The 16,813-nt window shown below is 37.6% G+C and overlaps 1 protein-coding gene across 5 annotated transcripts in view; it reads left to right on the forward strand.

The window, feature by feature from the left end:
* LOC129771066 (Ig-like and fibronectin type-III domain-containing protein 1) overlaps nt 1-16,813 on the forward strand; it is a 436,355-nt gene that overhangs the window by 368,395 nt on the left and 51,147 nt on the right. For all 5 annotated transcript variants that reach the window (XR_008742272.1, XM_055774358.1, XM_055774356.1 and 2 more), the window contains one exon: nt 2,476-2,649. Coding sequence is in view for 4 of the 5 variants with exons in the window: in XM_055774358.1 (XP_055630333.1) it covers nt 2,476-2,649 (174 nt within the window). In the remaining variant the exon portion in view is untranslated. The remainder of the gene's footprint in view (nt 1-2,475; nt 2,650-16,813) is intronic.

The following is a 16,813-nucleotide window of genomic DNA, read 5'->3' on the forward strand; positions in this document are numbered from 1 at the left end:
TAATTTCAATGATTTTATTGGAATTTTTCGATATGAAAAAAAAGAAGCATTTTTGACTAGTGGGGTACAAAGTGTTCTCAGAATAATATAGAGGGTTGTGTCCAAGGCAATACCGCACTGTTAACGCAGGACTACGTAATTATTTGATTTAATTCGATTGTTTACCACATCAGATGAAAGGCCATGCCACTGTGTTTGTCTCGAGATCCCATTTTCAATAGATTGACCGGGTGAAGATCGGGGCTTCGTCATCCGCGCTTTTTATGAAAATAATCAGCCAGTGATTGCGAAATAAAAAGCTTTCAATCGGCATTTTGACATTCCCCACTCGAAATCGGTCCCCTATGCTTAAAACAATTCGAATGTAGTTAACCTGTGTGACTGTCATGCGATGTACAATTCTAAGGGGTCCAATCGGTACAAGTACAAGTTGAAAATCATCAGAAAATGCGGAATCAGTATGAGTTTAGACTGCGCAATCAGCGAGACAGTCTGTGCGCAAATATGTTGATTTGATTTAATTTACTTTTTTTGATTTATGTTTAATTACCTTTGGTTTGGAGTTCCATCTCTTCAAAATCACATTACCGTGAGGGACGTGATTTTGCCATTTGTGAAAGCCTTTGTGAAGAAATGCTTCAAACAATCTCTCTACACGCTTGTTTTTTTATGATTAATGATGAGAATCCCTTCCACCTAAGTGAGGTTGCGATCAAGCAGAACTTTCTATATTTGATGTTTTCCAAAACCAAGGGACCCAACGCACTCTTCAATTACAGTATACAGAATTGGATCGTTTCAGCATCTGAATCCGATTCAGCGCGTGGAATGTTAAAATGCGACGAAAGTGTTTCCGTCGCAATAACTGTTTGTTCTAAAAAACGATTTGTTCGATCCCCCGAAGTTATTTTGCTCTTGAACTTTGTATCGAACAAAACCGTTGTGTGTGACATTTGCATTAGGAGAAACTGCTGACTGCTTGCTAGTTAGAGCAAGACTGAGTTTTAGAAATCGCGAATGGCTTATCTATACTCAATAAGTCATAACCGGGCGAGGTTAATTTACAGAATCTCTCCGTTTCACAGTGTCCGTACGTGAGTGCGCTGCATTTGCATTTCGAGCGAGCGATTTACGCACGCCTCATTCGCAGTGGTGTATAAAAATTAAGCGTCACGACTCCACTCGTTACCGGTATAGAAAGCACAGAAATGCATAGAACAAATGCATGGGAATTTGTTTTTTGTTAGTTCAAACCATTTACGAGTTAGGGAATCACAACGTATATCATATCACAAATTTCTCAAAGAATTTCCAGAGTGAATGATCAGAGAGATTATTCGATGCTCGTTTGAAAATTAAATCGCAGGCTAAGGATTAACGTTAAAACTATTTCATAAAGACGTGACATGTTTTCAAATTTGGCACCTTTACTGAAAGACTGTAGAAGTCTGAACGTAGGACTAGTTGATTCAGGCAAGGTACATATAGGTACATCTAGGAATGTAAGATTGAATGGTTTCATTCTTGGTTTTATTCGCTTAATAAAATTCATCAAAATATATTATGTTTTTTGTTTATTTTTTCTACTTACTTATCCCGCTTTCATACCTAAACTTTTTGGTCAGCCTACCGTTTGTTATATTGACACATAACTGTCAACGGGTTATAACGGACGAAAAACAAAACTTAGCTTTTGACATGAGGCTCAACTGTCTAACTGAAAATGATTAATGAATATTAGTATGACACTAACAGGGTGGAATTAAAGAATCTTCGTCGAAGTGACGAACCAGCCAAATGAGTTGAAAGTCACTATAATACAGATAAAAAAAAAAAAAGAATCTTCGTTAAATTTACAAGTAAATGGCGCAAACAGTAAAATGATGATGTTTGGTCTATTTGGCTTGAAATTCGCTTGTTTTTTTTTTTTTTGGAAAAATCAGTTTCTTTCATCAAATTTGTTTTGGTGGAATAATTAATGAAAATTCATTGGCAAACTAGATTTCACGCCACACAAACTGACACTGTTGAGGTAGAATCATGGCTAATTTGCAGGTTCCTATTTAAAATAAATTATCACTACAAGAGCTCGTGTTGATAACGTCTTTATTCGTAGATAGTTTAAAAAGAACCATGCTGAAAGAGAGAACGCATAATACGTGATTTACCTTTGCATTCGCACGCAAAACATACCTCTTTTGATCGTAAAATTATTCACTTGTTTTACTATTTTCACTCTTGATATCTCAGGTGAAAAAAAAATTCCGTCTAATGGTATAGATTATAAAACATATCGTAAGAACACTTCTGCATAATATGCATTTGATTTTTCTTCATTTTTCCTTACATTTTTCGTAGAGTGATCCCCAATATAGAAATCAAAGACGTTGTCCTACGTCAAGATCAATTATACCCTAACCAAACTGTCCCATCGAATGATTCCGAATTACAACGCACTCCTCTTTCTATTTCAAGGAACCGGTGGCCCATCGGTGGTCCACGAGGGCGAGGATGCACTGCTGACATGTGTCGTAATGACGCCGTACAACAATGACACAGTCCTCTGGCGGAAGGGTCCCAACGAGATTCTATCGGCCGGCGTAAATCGTGTTACGAGCGACAAACGCATTAGCATCCTGCACGACGATTGTAAGTACACACGAGTCATCAGCGAGTAATCTAGCGTTGACTTTTCAGCGCTTTGTAGCATTCTGTTGCGACAGGAAATTCATTTCGGATAGGATGATATCCGGATAGGATGGGTTCGCATATGTGGCACAACAAAAAAAAAAGGCCATGGCGAGCTCGGCTGTCGTACTCTGAACCCGTTCCAAATTAATGAAAAGGAAAACATTGAAAGTGTTGCCGACGCTTTTTTGGCGAAGCGACAATTTTAGCTCCCCCAGCAATAATCGTTTCTCATTAAATCTCACTAATGGGGAGGCGGAACAGGCTTCACCCCGGCGAAGAAATGCCACCTCATCAGTAGTGGATCAGATCATGGCTGGCTCCTAATGGTAAAGGTCACATTATGCGCTTTCCATGTGGAAGCATTTGGTGACGCTAAGCGAGCATTGACGATACCCACCACGTAAAAGTGTTATCAATAACTCCTCTGCAATTTAATTAAGAGACAGAGTGGGTGTCCACATGGCGGTGAATGAAACTCACATTCGAACACATCGCTTCAGGGGGGAGGGGAATGGTTTTTCACGTTGGTGTTCTGCTTTCGGGAAATTCTTGGCACATAATTAAAGTTCGCTGAGGAATGTTTGCCAAATTAAACACCGTCGCCGTCGATGGGCACTAGCTGCCGGCGCCGGGAATTTTTGGGGAGCGGTGAGCACAGGGCAAAATGTGCCAAGAGTTATGTTATTTGCTCATTACCTCGGAGAGAACAAATATTCCTTTCCCCTGCCAGAAAACGTTTCGAGTAAATTACGTCGCAAACAATTGAAGATGCTCGGCGAATGTTTTCACAATCCTAAGGAAAGTCTGAAGATGCGTCGTCGAACATAATGTTTGTGTAACCACCGGGTTTTTAATTAAACGATATTAAATTGCTGTTACCGTAACATAATGAAAAATAATCTGCTGATGGGAGCAAATATTTGCGAGGCGCCCGTGATCAAAGGGAAAGGGTTTCGAAGGATTGGCGGAGGCTTTAATGCGGCCAACTCTAATTGTATATATATTTAATCGAAAATAATTCCTGCTGCTTATCATTTGATGGTCATGATCAGCCATCCCTTTCGTACCTTATTCAGTCAACAGCGCATGGGATACTATATAATGAACTTTCTTCCCAGGTTGATAAAAGATAACTGGAATTTCTAAATTTAGCGGATTATATAAAACTTAATACAGTTAGGAACTAAAATCAATAAATTGACTTTATCTCAAGATTATTTTGATGTCAAAAAGGTGTAAAGTATTTATTGAAATGCGATATATAACTATCTATATATCGCAGAACTATTCTGCAGTGATCTTGATAAACCTTTTGAGTACAGAGTCGATTTTATACCATGAATGGCAATTTTTTGTGCGCTTTTCGGTGTATGGCCCTGAAAAAATGTTTTTTTTGTAAAGTACGAAGTGAGTAATGCCGGTCCTCAAAAGGCAAAATATACCTTAAAATTTCGTATAAATTAATTATAGAAAGTCACACATAAGTTCTTAGACTGGATTTAAAACAAAAATCGACTACCTAACTTGAAATAAAGAAAAAAATTATTTACGAAATAATTAAGGAGAGACTCCTACCTGCAAAATCGAAACGATCAATTTTTTATAATGTTTATAGTTTTTTTCCTCCTGTTGGATGTGAACCACTGCGTCCATTATTCTGAACTATTGTGGTATATTCCATTTTTTATACTCCACTTCAAGCTTACCTACTGCTTATTGATGAAGAAGTAGACTGAAAGCTATAGCGAGATAGGTGCCAATCAGAAATACTCTGTTTGATAAATTTTATAATCCTGATCGGCGACGCAGACCAAAGTCTTGGGCTCCAGAATAGCCTTATCAAGGTGTTGAAGTCTGCGTCTAGGTAGAGCTCCACAATTACAGAGCAAATGTTCCGAGGTTTCGCTATCGGTATTACAAAAGCGACAAATATCATCTTGCACTAAACCTATGTTTTTGAGATGGTATTTACTCGGACAGTGTCCTGTTATAAGGCCCGTTATTGTGCTGAAGTCTTTCTTATTAAGACTCAGCAGTTTTAATACTCGGCGTAATATTTTTTTTTGACTGGTTAAGTTGTACCGCCAACCAGTTGGCTAACTCTTCCCGGTCTTCCCATTTCTTCAGCTCACCTTTCAACACACAGTTAGAAATTCCACAGAATGGTTCTGGACCAATAAAAGGTGAGTTTGAGCCGTTTCTGGCAAGTTCATCTGCTCGCTCGTTTCCCTCTATGCCGCAATGGCCAGGAATCCAGTACAGTTGTACCGAACTTATCCGACTTAGTTGCCGTAAGAGGAGAATGCATTCCCAGACAATTTTTGAGGAGCATTTAAAAGCATTTAGAGCTTTAAGTGCCGCTTGACTGTCGGAGAATATGCAGATGTTAGCATGTCTATATTTTCTTTCAAGGCAGACGTTTGAGCATTCTATTATCGCAGCTATTTCTGCCTGAAAAACTGTTGGCCAGTTTCCCATAGCTACAGAGATTTTTGTTCTGGGACCATACACTCCAGCACCTGTTCTGATTCCCATTTTTGACCCATCAGTGTAGAACATGATTGAACCATTACGAACACTGGGACCGCCTTCATCCCATACTGAACGAGAAGGTTCGATTACACTGTATGGAATGTCGTAGTTAGTCCTAGATTCCATCCAATCACTATTCACCTCTGAGGATGGTCCTTCGGGTAAGAGATTCAGGATGCTCAAGTGACCAATTTTGTCTCCGTCTAGTATTTTTTTTCCATTGTTTAAGCTTTAGAGCGCTTTTCTTAGCCTCTAACTGAACATGTTGGTTCAGAGGTAGCAAGTGAAGGATAGCCTCCAGTGCCTTCGAGGGTGTGCTTCGCATTGCTCCAGTAATTGCAACGCATGCTAGTCGTTGGAGTTTGTTTAGCTTTTTTGTAGCTACAGTCTCCTTGGTCTTTGGCCACTAGACTAATGAGGCATAGGTTATCCTAGGCCGCACACTGGCAGTGTAGACCCACATTACCATTTTTGGTTTAAGGCCCCATGTTCTTCCTATCATTTTAGAACATGCCCATAGGGATGTATTGGCCTTACTGATTATTCCATCTAAGTGCGCATTCCAGTTGAGTTTAGCATCTAGGATAACACCTAGATATTTCACTGAAGCGCTGCATTTTATTTCCACTCCCCCAAGATATAAAGACTGCAGATGTTGTTTTTTTTTCTTTTTGGCGAATGGAACAATTGTTGTTTTTGAGGGATTTATGCTCAGACCTTCTGTGGTATACCAAGTTTGTGTAAGGTATAAGGCCATCTGCATTCTGCTCGATATCACGTCTTCGAACTGGTCTCGTATCATTATGACTAGATCATCGGCAAAGCCCACAATTTCAAAACCTTTTGCCTCTAAACTTGTCAGAAGGACGTCAATTACTAGTGACCAAAGGAGAGGTGATAGAACGCCGCCTTGTGGGCAACCCTTTGTTGCAATCACATAATTAGACGACCCGCCCAGATCCAAAGTGATTCGTCTATATGTGAGCATGCCATGGATCCATTCGACTATACAGTTATCGAAGTGTCTTCTTCTCATTGCCTGTGCCATTGATAGATAAGAAGTATTATCAAAAGCACCTTCGATGTCAAGAAACGCGCATAATGCGGTTTCTTTTGACAAGAGAGATTTTTCAATTTTTGTCACAAGCATGTGAAGTGCTGTGATTGTGGAGTTGCCAGATTGGTAGGCAAATTGGTATTTGGATAGTGGGTGTTTGGACATGAATACAGACTTTATGTATTCATATAATACTTTTTCCATAGTTTTCTACAGTATTGATGATAAACTATTTGGTCTGAAAGCCTTTGGAAGTGATTTGTCGCGTTTTCCCGCTTTTGGGATGAAAACTACTTTCACAAGTCTCCATATCGAAGGAATGTGCTCTAGGATCAGACGTGCCTTAAAGATCTCGATTAGAGATGGAATTAGTTTTGATTCTCCATTTTGAATCAGGGCTGGAAAAATCCCATCTGAACCTGCAGATTTGTAAGGTAGAAAGAATCTCACCGCGTTTACTACCCTGGCCCTCGTGAAAGCTAATCCAGCAACTATATTTGCGACATCATTTGCAATTTCGGGTCCTATGAGACGCCTTCGAGAGCATATTGTATCGCCATTATAGCCAGAATTTGTATCCGAGTGGACAGATGTAGATCCCGGAAAGTGAGTCTTCATCAGTAAGTCTAGTACTTCTGAGGGGGTTTTTGTGAACGAACCGTCATCCTTTTTAAGCGATCCAAGCCCGTTCGAGTAGTCTTTTGCCAAAGTCTTGTTGAGTCTAGCAACGATTGGGGTATTTTCAATGCTTTCGCAGTTATATATCCAGGATTTTCGTTTAGATCGTCTCAGTTCTTTACTGTACTCACTTAGGGCTCTCTTAAATTGAAACCAGTCCGAGGTAATTTTTGCTTTGTTGAACAGTTTACGCGTCGTTTTGCGAAGCCGTTCGAGCCTTTTATTCCACCAAGGAACGTTTCTTGTGGAAGAAACTATTCTCAGTGGGCAATTACTGTTGTAGGCAGAGACTATCGTTTCATTTAATTCTTTTGTAGCTGATTCAAACTGCTGAATCGACTTTATTTTCGAGTCTAGAGTTTTTGACTCGAGTTCGAGTGCATACCGATCCCAATTGGTTTTTTTGGGATCTCGGTATTCCATTCGGCATTCCATTCAAAAATAATGTGTCTATGATCAGACAAAGACGCCTCTTCGGAAACGTGCCAGTTATGGATATTTTCTTGAATAGCCGGGCTGCATAGCGTTAGATCTAAGACTTCTTGTATGATGGCGTTAATGAAGGTTGGTTCTAACTATTGCTAACAAAGGGAATGTTAGCAATATCTATGTTGTTTGACGAGAGAAATTCTAAAAGACACTCACCTCGGTAGTTAATATCCGTACTTGTCCACAATGTGTGATGAGCGTTGGCATCGCATCCGATAATGAAGTCCTTGTTAATTTCCCTGCAGTAGTTTACAAACGCCGCTACCTCTCGTGGAGGAACCTCAGCCGACATGGAATGTAAGCCGACGCAATTACGATGTCGGCCCTTCCTTTGGCGGTAGGAACTTCCACTCTGATCGCGACGATGTCCCTTTGAATGAACTCTTTAATAGGAAAGCATTTAATGTTTGCATTTACTAAGACAGCAGCTCTTGGGGAGTCTGCTTGTCATCATAGAACAACTTACATATAGTTTTAGATAGCATATAACACAAAAAATGTTTACAAGCTTAGAACACAGAGAAACTTATTTGTAAATAATTTTCTTCATTCACTACAATGCACTTACGGTATTTACGCGCACTACTATCATCACCTCAATAAACCATATGTTTGGTCCCAATGCCCTAACACGGACTACTAAATAGAGAAGCCTGATTAAATTCTCATTGGGGATGTAGAAGTGAATGAGATTTGTAGTTAACAGCCTTTATAATAGAAAAAAAAAAACAAACCAATAAATGTCATCACGATATCGTCAGCCATCCAGCTATCAACCATACGGCGGCGGCGGTTGCGAGGGCGTCCGAAATAACACCAAAGGTTCTTCTCAGTACCACCAAAAACGATCGTGCGCTCGGTAAACGAACACGCAACTACGGAGAATCCAAAATTAATATTCCCCTGTTACTCTAGTCGCTACTTTTGGTCAGCACAACATGAGGACCCCAAATTGGACCAATCAAAACGCGATATTCAGTGCGTTTAGATAATGCTTGACATTTTAAAATTCTTCAACTGTTCATCTAAAAAAAAATATTTTATTTATTGCAATAGATAAAATTTGCCATTATTTCCTTCTTCTTCTTCTTCTTCTTCTTCTTCTTCTTCTTCAATGGCACTAACGTTCCTAGAGGAACTTCGCCGTCTCAGCGTAGTATTACTTGCGTCATTTTTTATTAGTACTTAGTTGAGATTTCTATGCCAAATAACACGCCTTGAATGCATTCTGAATGGCAAGCCTTAGAATACGCGTGATCACAGTGCAAGTCGGAGGAAATTTCTTTGACGAAAAATTCCCCCGACCAGAACGGGAATCGAACCCGAAGACCCGGCATGTTAGTTATGACGCTAACCACTCGGCCACGGGAGCACACGCCATTATTTCCTACAAGTGTTTAAATTTTCATTCTACCCTCCATATCTTCTTGGTAGAAGTAGTCCTACGGTAAAAGAAGAGGGTTGGGTTAACACGTTCGTCGCCCAATGCGACATAATCTAGTATTTTTTTTCAATCAGTCAAACTAAAAACATTAACACATTCCAATGTCCTGTTTAATGGATTTCGCATGAAACACTAGTACAAACCATCATATATCCATTATATTTTTATAGTTTTTATTTTATGTTTTTTCTAGTTAACCTAAATGTATATTTGGGTGGCAATTCGATCAAATTCGATTTGAAAATCCTATTCATTTTGAACGAGGTAAGTGTCACCCATATCTAGGTGACGGGACGACAAATGTGTCAAGGAATTTGCAAGGTGCAAAATGTATCACAGGTGAAGCAAAATCTAGAGTCAATATTCTGATAAACTATTATTTTTTTCTGTATTATAGTGACTTTCAACATTTTGGCTTTTTCGTCACTTTTCTTCCATTTTTGGAAGAATGTCGGGAGTGAGAATTGAACTCGTGAACTCTAGCGTGAGAGCTATGCATATTACCACTACGCCAGATCGCCTCCACTTGATAAATTATTGGATAAGATTTTTCTATCTCGTTCAATCGACAGAGTGCCCTGGAATACTGCAAAAAAAAAAGTAAAAGTTTCTTTTTTGACCAGCTGTAGCTGCAAACTGAAGAGTGACGCTTCCATAACTTCTGGAATCATGCACCAAAAAAATCATGGCCCTGTGCTGGGAAAAAAAATCCCTAGATGTTCTCACAATAAGCGTGAAGCCCTGTAATATCGCAATTTTTTCGTGTTCAATAAATGCAACATTTTTTATTCATATTTTCTGAACAATATTCATCATATTTGGCCTTCGAATATGCTATGAAATATTCCTTTACAGGGCAATTCAGGACTTTTTGCCGAAAGCTTTCACTCGGACGACTACTCTCACTTCGTGTTGTACCAGTGGTATGCTTATGTATCCCTGTTGCATCTCTAGGATAACTAAACTTTGATATAGACATCGACAAACATCGATTAAGCAAATATTATCTATCTCCTTAACGCTTCCCCCACTACGAGGACCCGGTTCACGGTTGAAAACAGTGGTCGATGTTCTCGAATCAGCATCCCCTGAGGATCGTTTAAATAAGAGGGTTTTGTTCGGAGCATCATTTAACTGTCACATAATATTCAACAACTGCGATCTATTTTGTTTATTTTATTTACAATAATCATTCGTCTCGTTAAGAACATGCACATGACCACAGTGTAAGTCAGAAGAAATTTATCTGAAAAAATATTTTGCCAAATCAGGATGTTTTTGGGAACCTTTTGGGAAAACATACTCGAGTCGCAGGCTTTAGACAGCATAATCTCATAACCATGGCTCATAACATATTTTATTCTACTTCTGTCGTGATATGAATAATCCAATGTCTACTCACCATCTTTCTGCCATCTTCGCTTGATTGCAACACTGATGAAGTGATCAAATATTACCTAACAATCAAGCAAAACGGCCCTTTTTAAGACCACCAAATTATTATGTTAATTAATATAGTTTTTGGAACACCTTCAAGATCAATATGCAAATGATAGCCTAACGTAGTCCTTCGTCAACTATGCGGTTGTGCCTCGGATACAACCCTCCTGTAACTTTTTCGTTTTTGAGATATATTGTTCCAAAAACATCAATTGTTATGGTTCATCTAACGCTCCTGTACTCGCGTGCAAAATCATAACTCGTTTACTCGTGCACGATGTCACAGACCGAAAGTTGAATTTCTCAGTATTATGCTATTGTGTATTTTTCAGGCTTTATTGGTATTTATTTGAAGAAGAGGGTATAATTAAATAAAGGAACTCCAGAAAATATTTTCTCTTCATCTTCATTCAGTTTTAATAGTCACCTAATTCAGCCACCTCAAAACAGAGTAATTTTTGATACTCCAATACAAATAACCAAATTCGACTTTTTTCCTGTTATTATTTGAAAGTAAGCAACTGAATATAATTCATGAAAGTCAGTGAGACCTATGCGCTAGCACAGGAGTATTAAAAATCCCATGCGTCTCCATAACAGTCCCGATATATTGAATCAATGAAGACACTTGGGTTCTACGAAACATTGGTATTTCATGAAAAAAGTCTGGACTTCCCGAAAATTATATTTAACTTCCCGAAAATTATATTAGACTTCCCGAAAATTATATTTATTTCGTACCACTCTAGCGCATTCTTAAACAGCTTTCTCTGATTCAGGAAAATTCTTTCTCATCGGAGAGGAATGAATCCCAAGCACTCCGATTTCTTGAATCGTACAGCTTCCGAGCCTTCGGTTTCACAAATTCAGCCTGCCTTTTTCTTCGTTCTCCTCTTCCATGTCTCGGGAAATCCGTGGAAGTGCACTGTTCTCCACACTTCCGTAATGCGGTTAGTACTGCTCCAACACTCAAACAGTTCCTAGTTCCAAACAGCTTTTTTTCCGATCGAAAGACCACTTACGGTGCCCAATTTATGCACATAACTTATTGGTTGCTCTTGAGATAGGCCACACATTTTTAGACTTCTGTGTACAATGCTGGAAAAATGACAACACCTGTTATATTTGGATGAAATCAACAGGATGCAGCCAAAATTAGGTTGAACCTCACGCAATTCAAAATGACGGGTCATCTTTAGTGTATTTATAACTATCGAAACAGTCTTGAATGTTCCATTCCTCACACAGCGAAAAACTGCTTACGAAAACAAAAGAGGACGCTTACTGAATGTTTTCGAGAAATGATGGAACGAAAAGAAGCTACAGGATGCATTGATAATCACAATTGGACGGGCGAAAACTAAGTTATGGTCTGAGTAATAAAAAGTATTTTATTTCAAGAAACGATCGAAGCTGCATTTAAATTGGAAAGCTTCATGTTGAAAAGCTATTGGTAGCGTGCAGCGCATACTTTTTCTATAATAACCTTTATAACCTAATTATAAACATGGTTGGAAAGTGTTCCGAACGGTTTGTGGAAACATCATTCTTCGCATAGAAATGAAAGTTTATGAAAAACGAAATTCGAACCGTGGATCTTCCGCAACTAGTATCAACTGACATCAACACAGAATGCAACAACAACTGTGGGACACAAAATTCAAGACTTCAAGATGAAATGTAGCCGAACCATCGACAAATGACTATTTAATGTATAGCGCTTACTCCTCGATTGCGATAGCTATCATGTATCACAATAACAGCAAACCCCAACGTTTTGCGCACGCAATTTCTTTGATTATCGCTGGCCATTCATTGCAACGAAAAAAAAAATTACACCCTTCCCGTCACCATTTTTCGCGCGGCCGTTCCTTTCATTGTGTTACAACACGAAACGGAACAAAAAAAAAGAAAAACCGAAAAGTCATAAATTGAAGGAACATAAGCCTGTAAAGCCACCTCCAACATGGCTTTGGCAACGAGGACGACCAAAAGCTGAAACACAACGCCCTACCGAGCCGTTTCCGGTCTCGTCTGTTAGTAGTAGAAGGGGGGTTCTGTTACACTGTTACACTGAAAATTTTATATTGCAATTGTTTGAAAGACTTTCAGATTTCTCAATGGTCCCTCAAATTGATTGTGCTTTTCAAAGTATTGAATCAGAACAAGGAACCAATAATAAACTGAATACTTTTTGTCATTTTATGCAGAAAACGACTATCTGCTACTATCCTTAACAAATTACCGATCTTCTTTTTCTCGTCCGCTTCTTCCCGGACAATGACAGCATTTGTTCAGCTTTGCTTCACTTCGTCTCAAAAGCTGTTCATGATACAATTAAAATGCATTGGAACCTACGCCGAAGACCGGCTTTGTCATTGTAGTTTTCATCTAGCTTTTCCGCCCGTTTCGAAAGAAGAAAAAAAATGGGAACAACGATGATTAAAGAGAACAATACAACAACACCGTTTAGCCGAGGGGAAACGTGTTGGACCGATGCAGGGAAAACGTTGCACAAAAGAAAGCTAATTACTGCCTTGCTGCTCGGGATGAAATTAGCAGATCGTTTGAAGAGAAAGACTGCGAGTTTTCCAGGCCACCACCCGCCCCCACGGCAGCACATCCCCCGATGCGGAAGAACCAGAAAGCACAGAGTCTACGGAAGGAAAGCGAACTCATGTTATAACAATCCAACTGCCGGCAATGGTTGCAGGAGGCACTCAAATGCCTACATGTAGAATGTTACATATCACTCGACGGTTTTATTCCGAGTGGGAAAAAAGACATCCAGGAAAGGCTGCGCCATTTTCTTCCATGGTGTAGATTTGTGTTGCTCAGGTGTGGCAACATTTCTTTGAGGAATACTTCGAGTGAATTTAAAAGAGAAAATGTTAAACGCGGATTTTTTTTGCTACGAAACACACATCATTTTGTACAGTGGCTTATCCAGACTGTACCTTTCGTGGCGATCTGATCATTTCATTGCACTATTTCTTGGCACAGACGCACCTTGAACAAGATGTAATTAAGCATCCGTGTTATTGCAATGCAATTAACGAAAACATCATTCTTCTGTGCGAAGATAATGATGGTGTCACTTCATTTATTTCGAAAGTAAGCTCAATAGTGCTATCATGTTCAATATCTCTTTTCCCAAGACTAAGTTATTATTCTTCTTCTTTTTACCGTTTTGTCTCAAATTCCGAACACATCATTTTTAAATGTGAATTAACTAAACTTTAATATTATAAATAATTGAATAATGGAAGCCCAACATTCTTAAGGGTTTAGGCATCATTTTAACATCATTTACAGGTATCGATATACCAGTGATAATATGTTGCGTTAGCATGTACAAGCATCGTGAATTTTTAAGTATTTATAGTTGTTTTAACCAATATATTTTGTTTGCTGTTTTCATGTTGAGTGCTAAAAAAGGTAAACATCTACCATAAATGGATAAAAAATTATCTTTTGAGCAAAAATCTTCATTAAAATTAGTATTTAAATAGTGGTCCGATTTTTAGTCAGTGGCAGAAATGTTCGGAATTTGAGACAAATGAACATATTTTTAAGTTTTTTACCATGAATATGGATTTGTAAATCAGTTTCATTATAGTCAAGTGAAAAGGGCTCTGTTGTATCTAAAAATCAAATTAATTTCGCGAATCAGTACTATTTTGAGAAATGAGACACTGTTTAATAGCCAACAAAGCTTAAGTGTTCGAAATTTGAGACAAAGCGGTACTACAATTTATCTTTAAATTAAGTAGTGGAAATTACTTGGAAATTAGTGAACCGATCAGCGTTAATATTTGTGTGTAGGGATTTTTGGAGCCAGGAAAAGTTCTTATGATGATTCGAGACTCTCTAGACCTCTTCTAGAAGGGAGGGCTTCCATACAAATGAAACACAGAGGGGCCTGGCCGGGTAAGGGAGCAAAATATACCTCCGAACCAAATCACCAGTTGTATGGCAAATATTGTATAAGATATTAAATAAGAAATTTTAGCGGTTTTTTGAGCCCCTATGTGGTTCAACATCGGATCTATAGTGAAAAACGTACTTTTTCGTTTATTTCACGCCATCCTCAAAAGCTTCGAGATAAAAATTTGAAAAAAATACTGAATGTGCATCTCACTACGGTCTATCAAGAAAAATCATCAAAAAAAAAGTACTAAAAATATATTGAAATAAAAAAAAAATGTTGGGATTTACAGATTCAGCACTACTCTAATTCATTTTTTAATTGTGTTCCTACGGCTTTTCTAGATATGTGTATTTTTTTCAGATTTTTTCAGAGTTGCGCGGTACAAAACATTTCTTTTATATTTCCAAAGGGTCTGGCTGGGTACGCTACTAAAAAGTGCCTCCAAACTAAACCACCAGTTGTATGGCAAATATTGTATAAGATATTAAATAAGAAATTTTAGCGGTTTTTTGAGCCCCTATGTGGTTCAACATCGGATCTATAGTGAAAAACGTACTTTTTCGTTTATTTCACGCCATCCTCAAAAGCTTCGAGATAAAAATTTGAAAAAAATACTGAATATGCATCTCACTACGGTCTATCAAGAAAAATCATCACAAGAAAAAGTACTAAAAATATATTTAAATTAAAAAAAAATTGTTGGGATTTACAGATTCAGCACTACTCTAATTCATATTTAAATGTGTTCCTACGGCTTTTCTAGATATGTGTGTTTTTTTCAGATTTTTTTCAGTGTTGCGCGGTACAAAACATTTTTCTTTTATATTTCCAAAGGGTCTGGCTGGGTACGCTAGTAAAAAGTGCCCCCAAACTAAATCACCAGCTGTATGGAAAACATTGTATAGGGTACTGAATATGAAATTTTGACATTAGCTCCATATATTTGAGTTCTTATATGGTACAACATAGGATCTATGGTGAAAAATGTACCTTTTCGTTTTTTCACGCCATTCTCAATAGCTTTGAAACAAAATTAAGAAAAAATACTGAAAGTACATCTTACTAAGGTAAACATAAAATACGCGGTGCAAAAAAAATTATATATTTTCTGGAGTTTCAAAATTAAAAAAAAACTTTGAAATCCACTTCTGCTCCAATTTTTCTTTGAATGCGTTCGTATGTTGTTTTTTTTTTTCTTCTATATGTGGCGTACTTTTTTCCTGAGTTTTTAAGAGCATTGCGAGACACATAAATAATTTTCTTCATCATCTGTATTATTATTTTTATTTTCTTGAAATCGATTATTTTATTGTATTCGTGATTTTCAATTGTAAGATTAAAATAAAAAAATTATAATAATTTGGATTTTTTACGCGTTCTTCTCATTAATCCGAATGATCTTTCCACGAGGACTTTATTTTTTCTCACAGATGTCTATCGTATTGCTGACTCCTATGAATTTGGTAAACCATCTAAATCCAATGTAAAAATAATCTCATATATTTTAAGTTCCGAGAAAAAAATCTTCGTACCGTGCAATGCTCTAAATATACCGACAAAATTTTGACATATAAAAAACAAAACTTAAATAAATATTAGAGCAGTACTGTGTCTCCAAGTTCAAAATAAGTTTAAAATGCACAAAGGTCAAAATATAATTTTTTTCGTGCAATCCACTTTAAATTCAAAAAAAAAACGCTACACGTGGAAAAACACATACGAACGCATTTAAATAAAAATTAGAGCAAAAGTGGGTGTTAAAGTAATTTTTTTTTTAAATTTCGAAATGCCTGAAAATATATATAATTCTTTTTTGTACCACAATGTGATTAGGTTTGGGGGCACTTCTTACTCCCTTACCCAGCCAGGCCCTTTGTAAATATAAAGAAAATTTTTTTTGTACCGCGCAACACTGAAAGAAATCACACATCTAGAAAAGCCGTAGGAACACATTTAAATATAAATAAGAGTCGAACTGAATCTGTAAATCCAAAAAAAAAAACAAGATTTCAATATTTTTTTAGTACATCAATTTTGGTTGAATTTTTTTTTTTTTTTTATAATTTTTTTTGATACACCGTAGTCAGATGCACATTCAGTTTTTTTTTTTCAAATTTTTATCACGAAGCTTTTGAGGATGGCGTGAAATAAACGAAAAAGTACGTTTTTCACTATAAATCCGATGTTGAACCACATAGGGATTCAAAAAAACTAAAATTTCTTATTCAATATCCTATACAATATTTACCATACAGCTGGTGATTTGGTTTGGGGGCACTTTTTACTCCCTTACCCGGCCAGGCCCTTTCTGCATAACTCGAGACACATGTTTTCAATAAGCTGAGGTTTTTTACATAACATATTCAAAAATCAGAAATGTGTTTTTTTCAGTTTTTGTGTTAACTTATCAAAATTTACTTGTTTTCAGTCTTAGTTCAATATTCCCCTAGGGACCGACGCTGGACTCAACGTGTTAATGAAAAAACGTGAATGTTAGAAAGTATTCATATAAAAAAATCAATGTAGGGTGGGACGAGGTTCGCCGGGTCAG

The sequence above is a fragment of the Toxorhynchites rutilus genome, chromosome 2, assembly GCF_029784135.1.
Source record: "Toxorhynchites rutilus septentrionalis strain SRP chromosome 2, ASM2978413v1, whole genome shotgun sequence".
Lineage (NCBI taxonomy): Eukaryota > Metazoa > Arthropoda > Insecta > Diptera > Culicidae > Toxorhynchites > Toxorhynchites rutilus.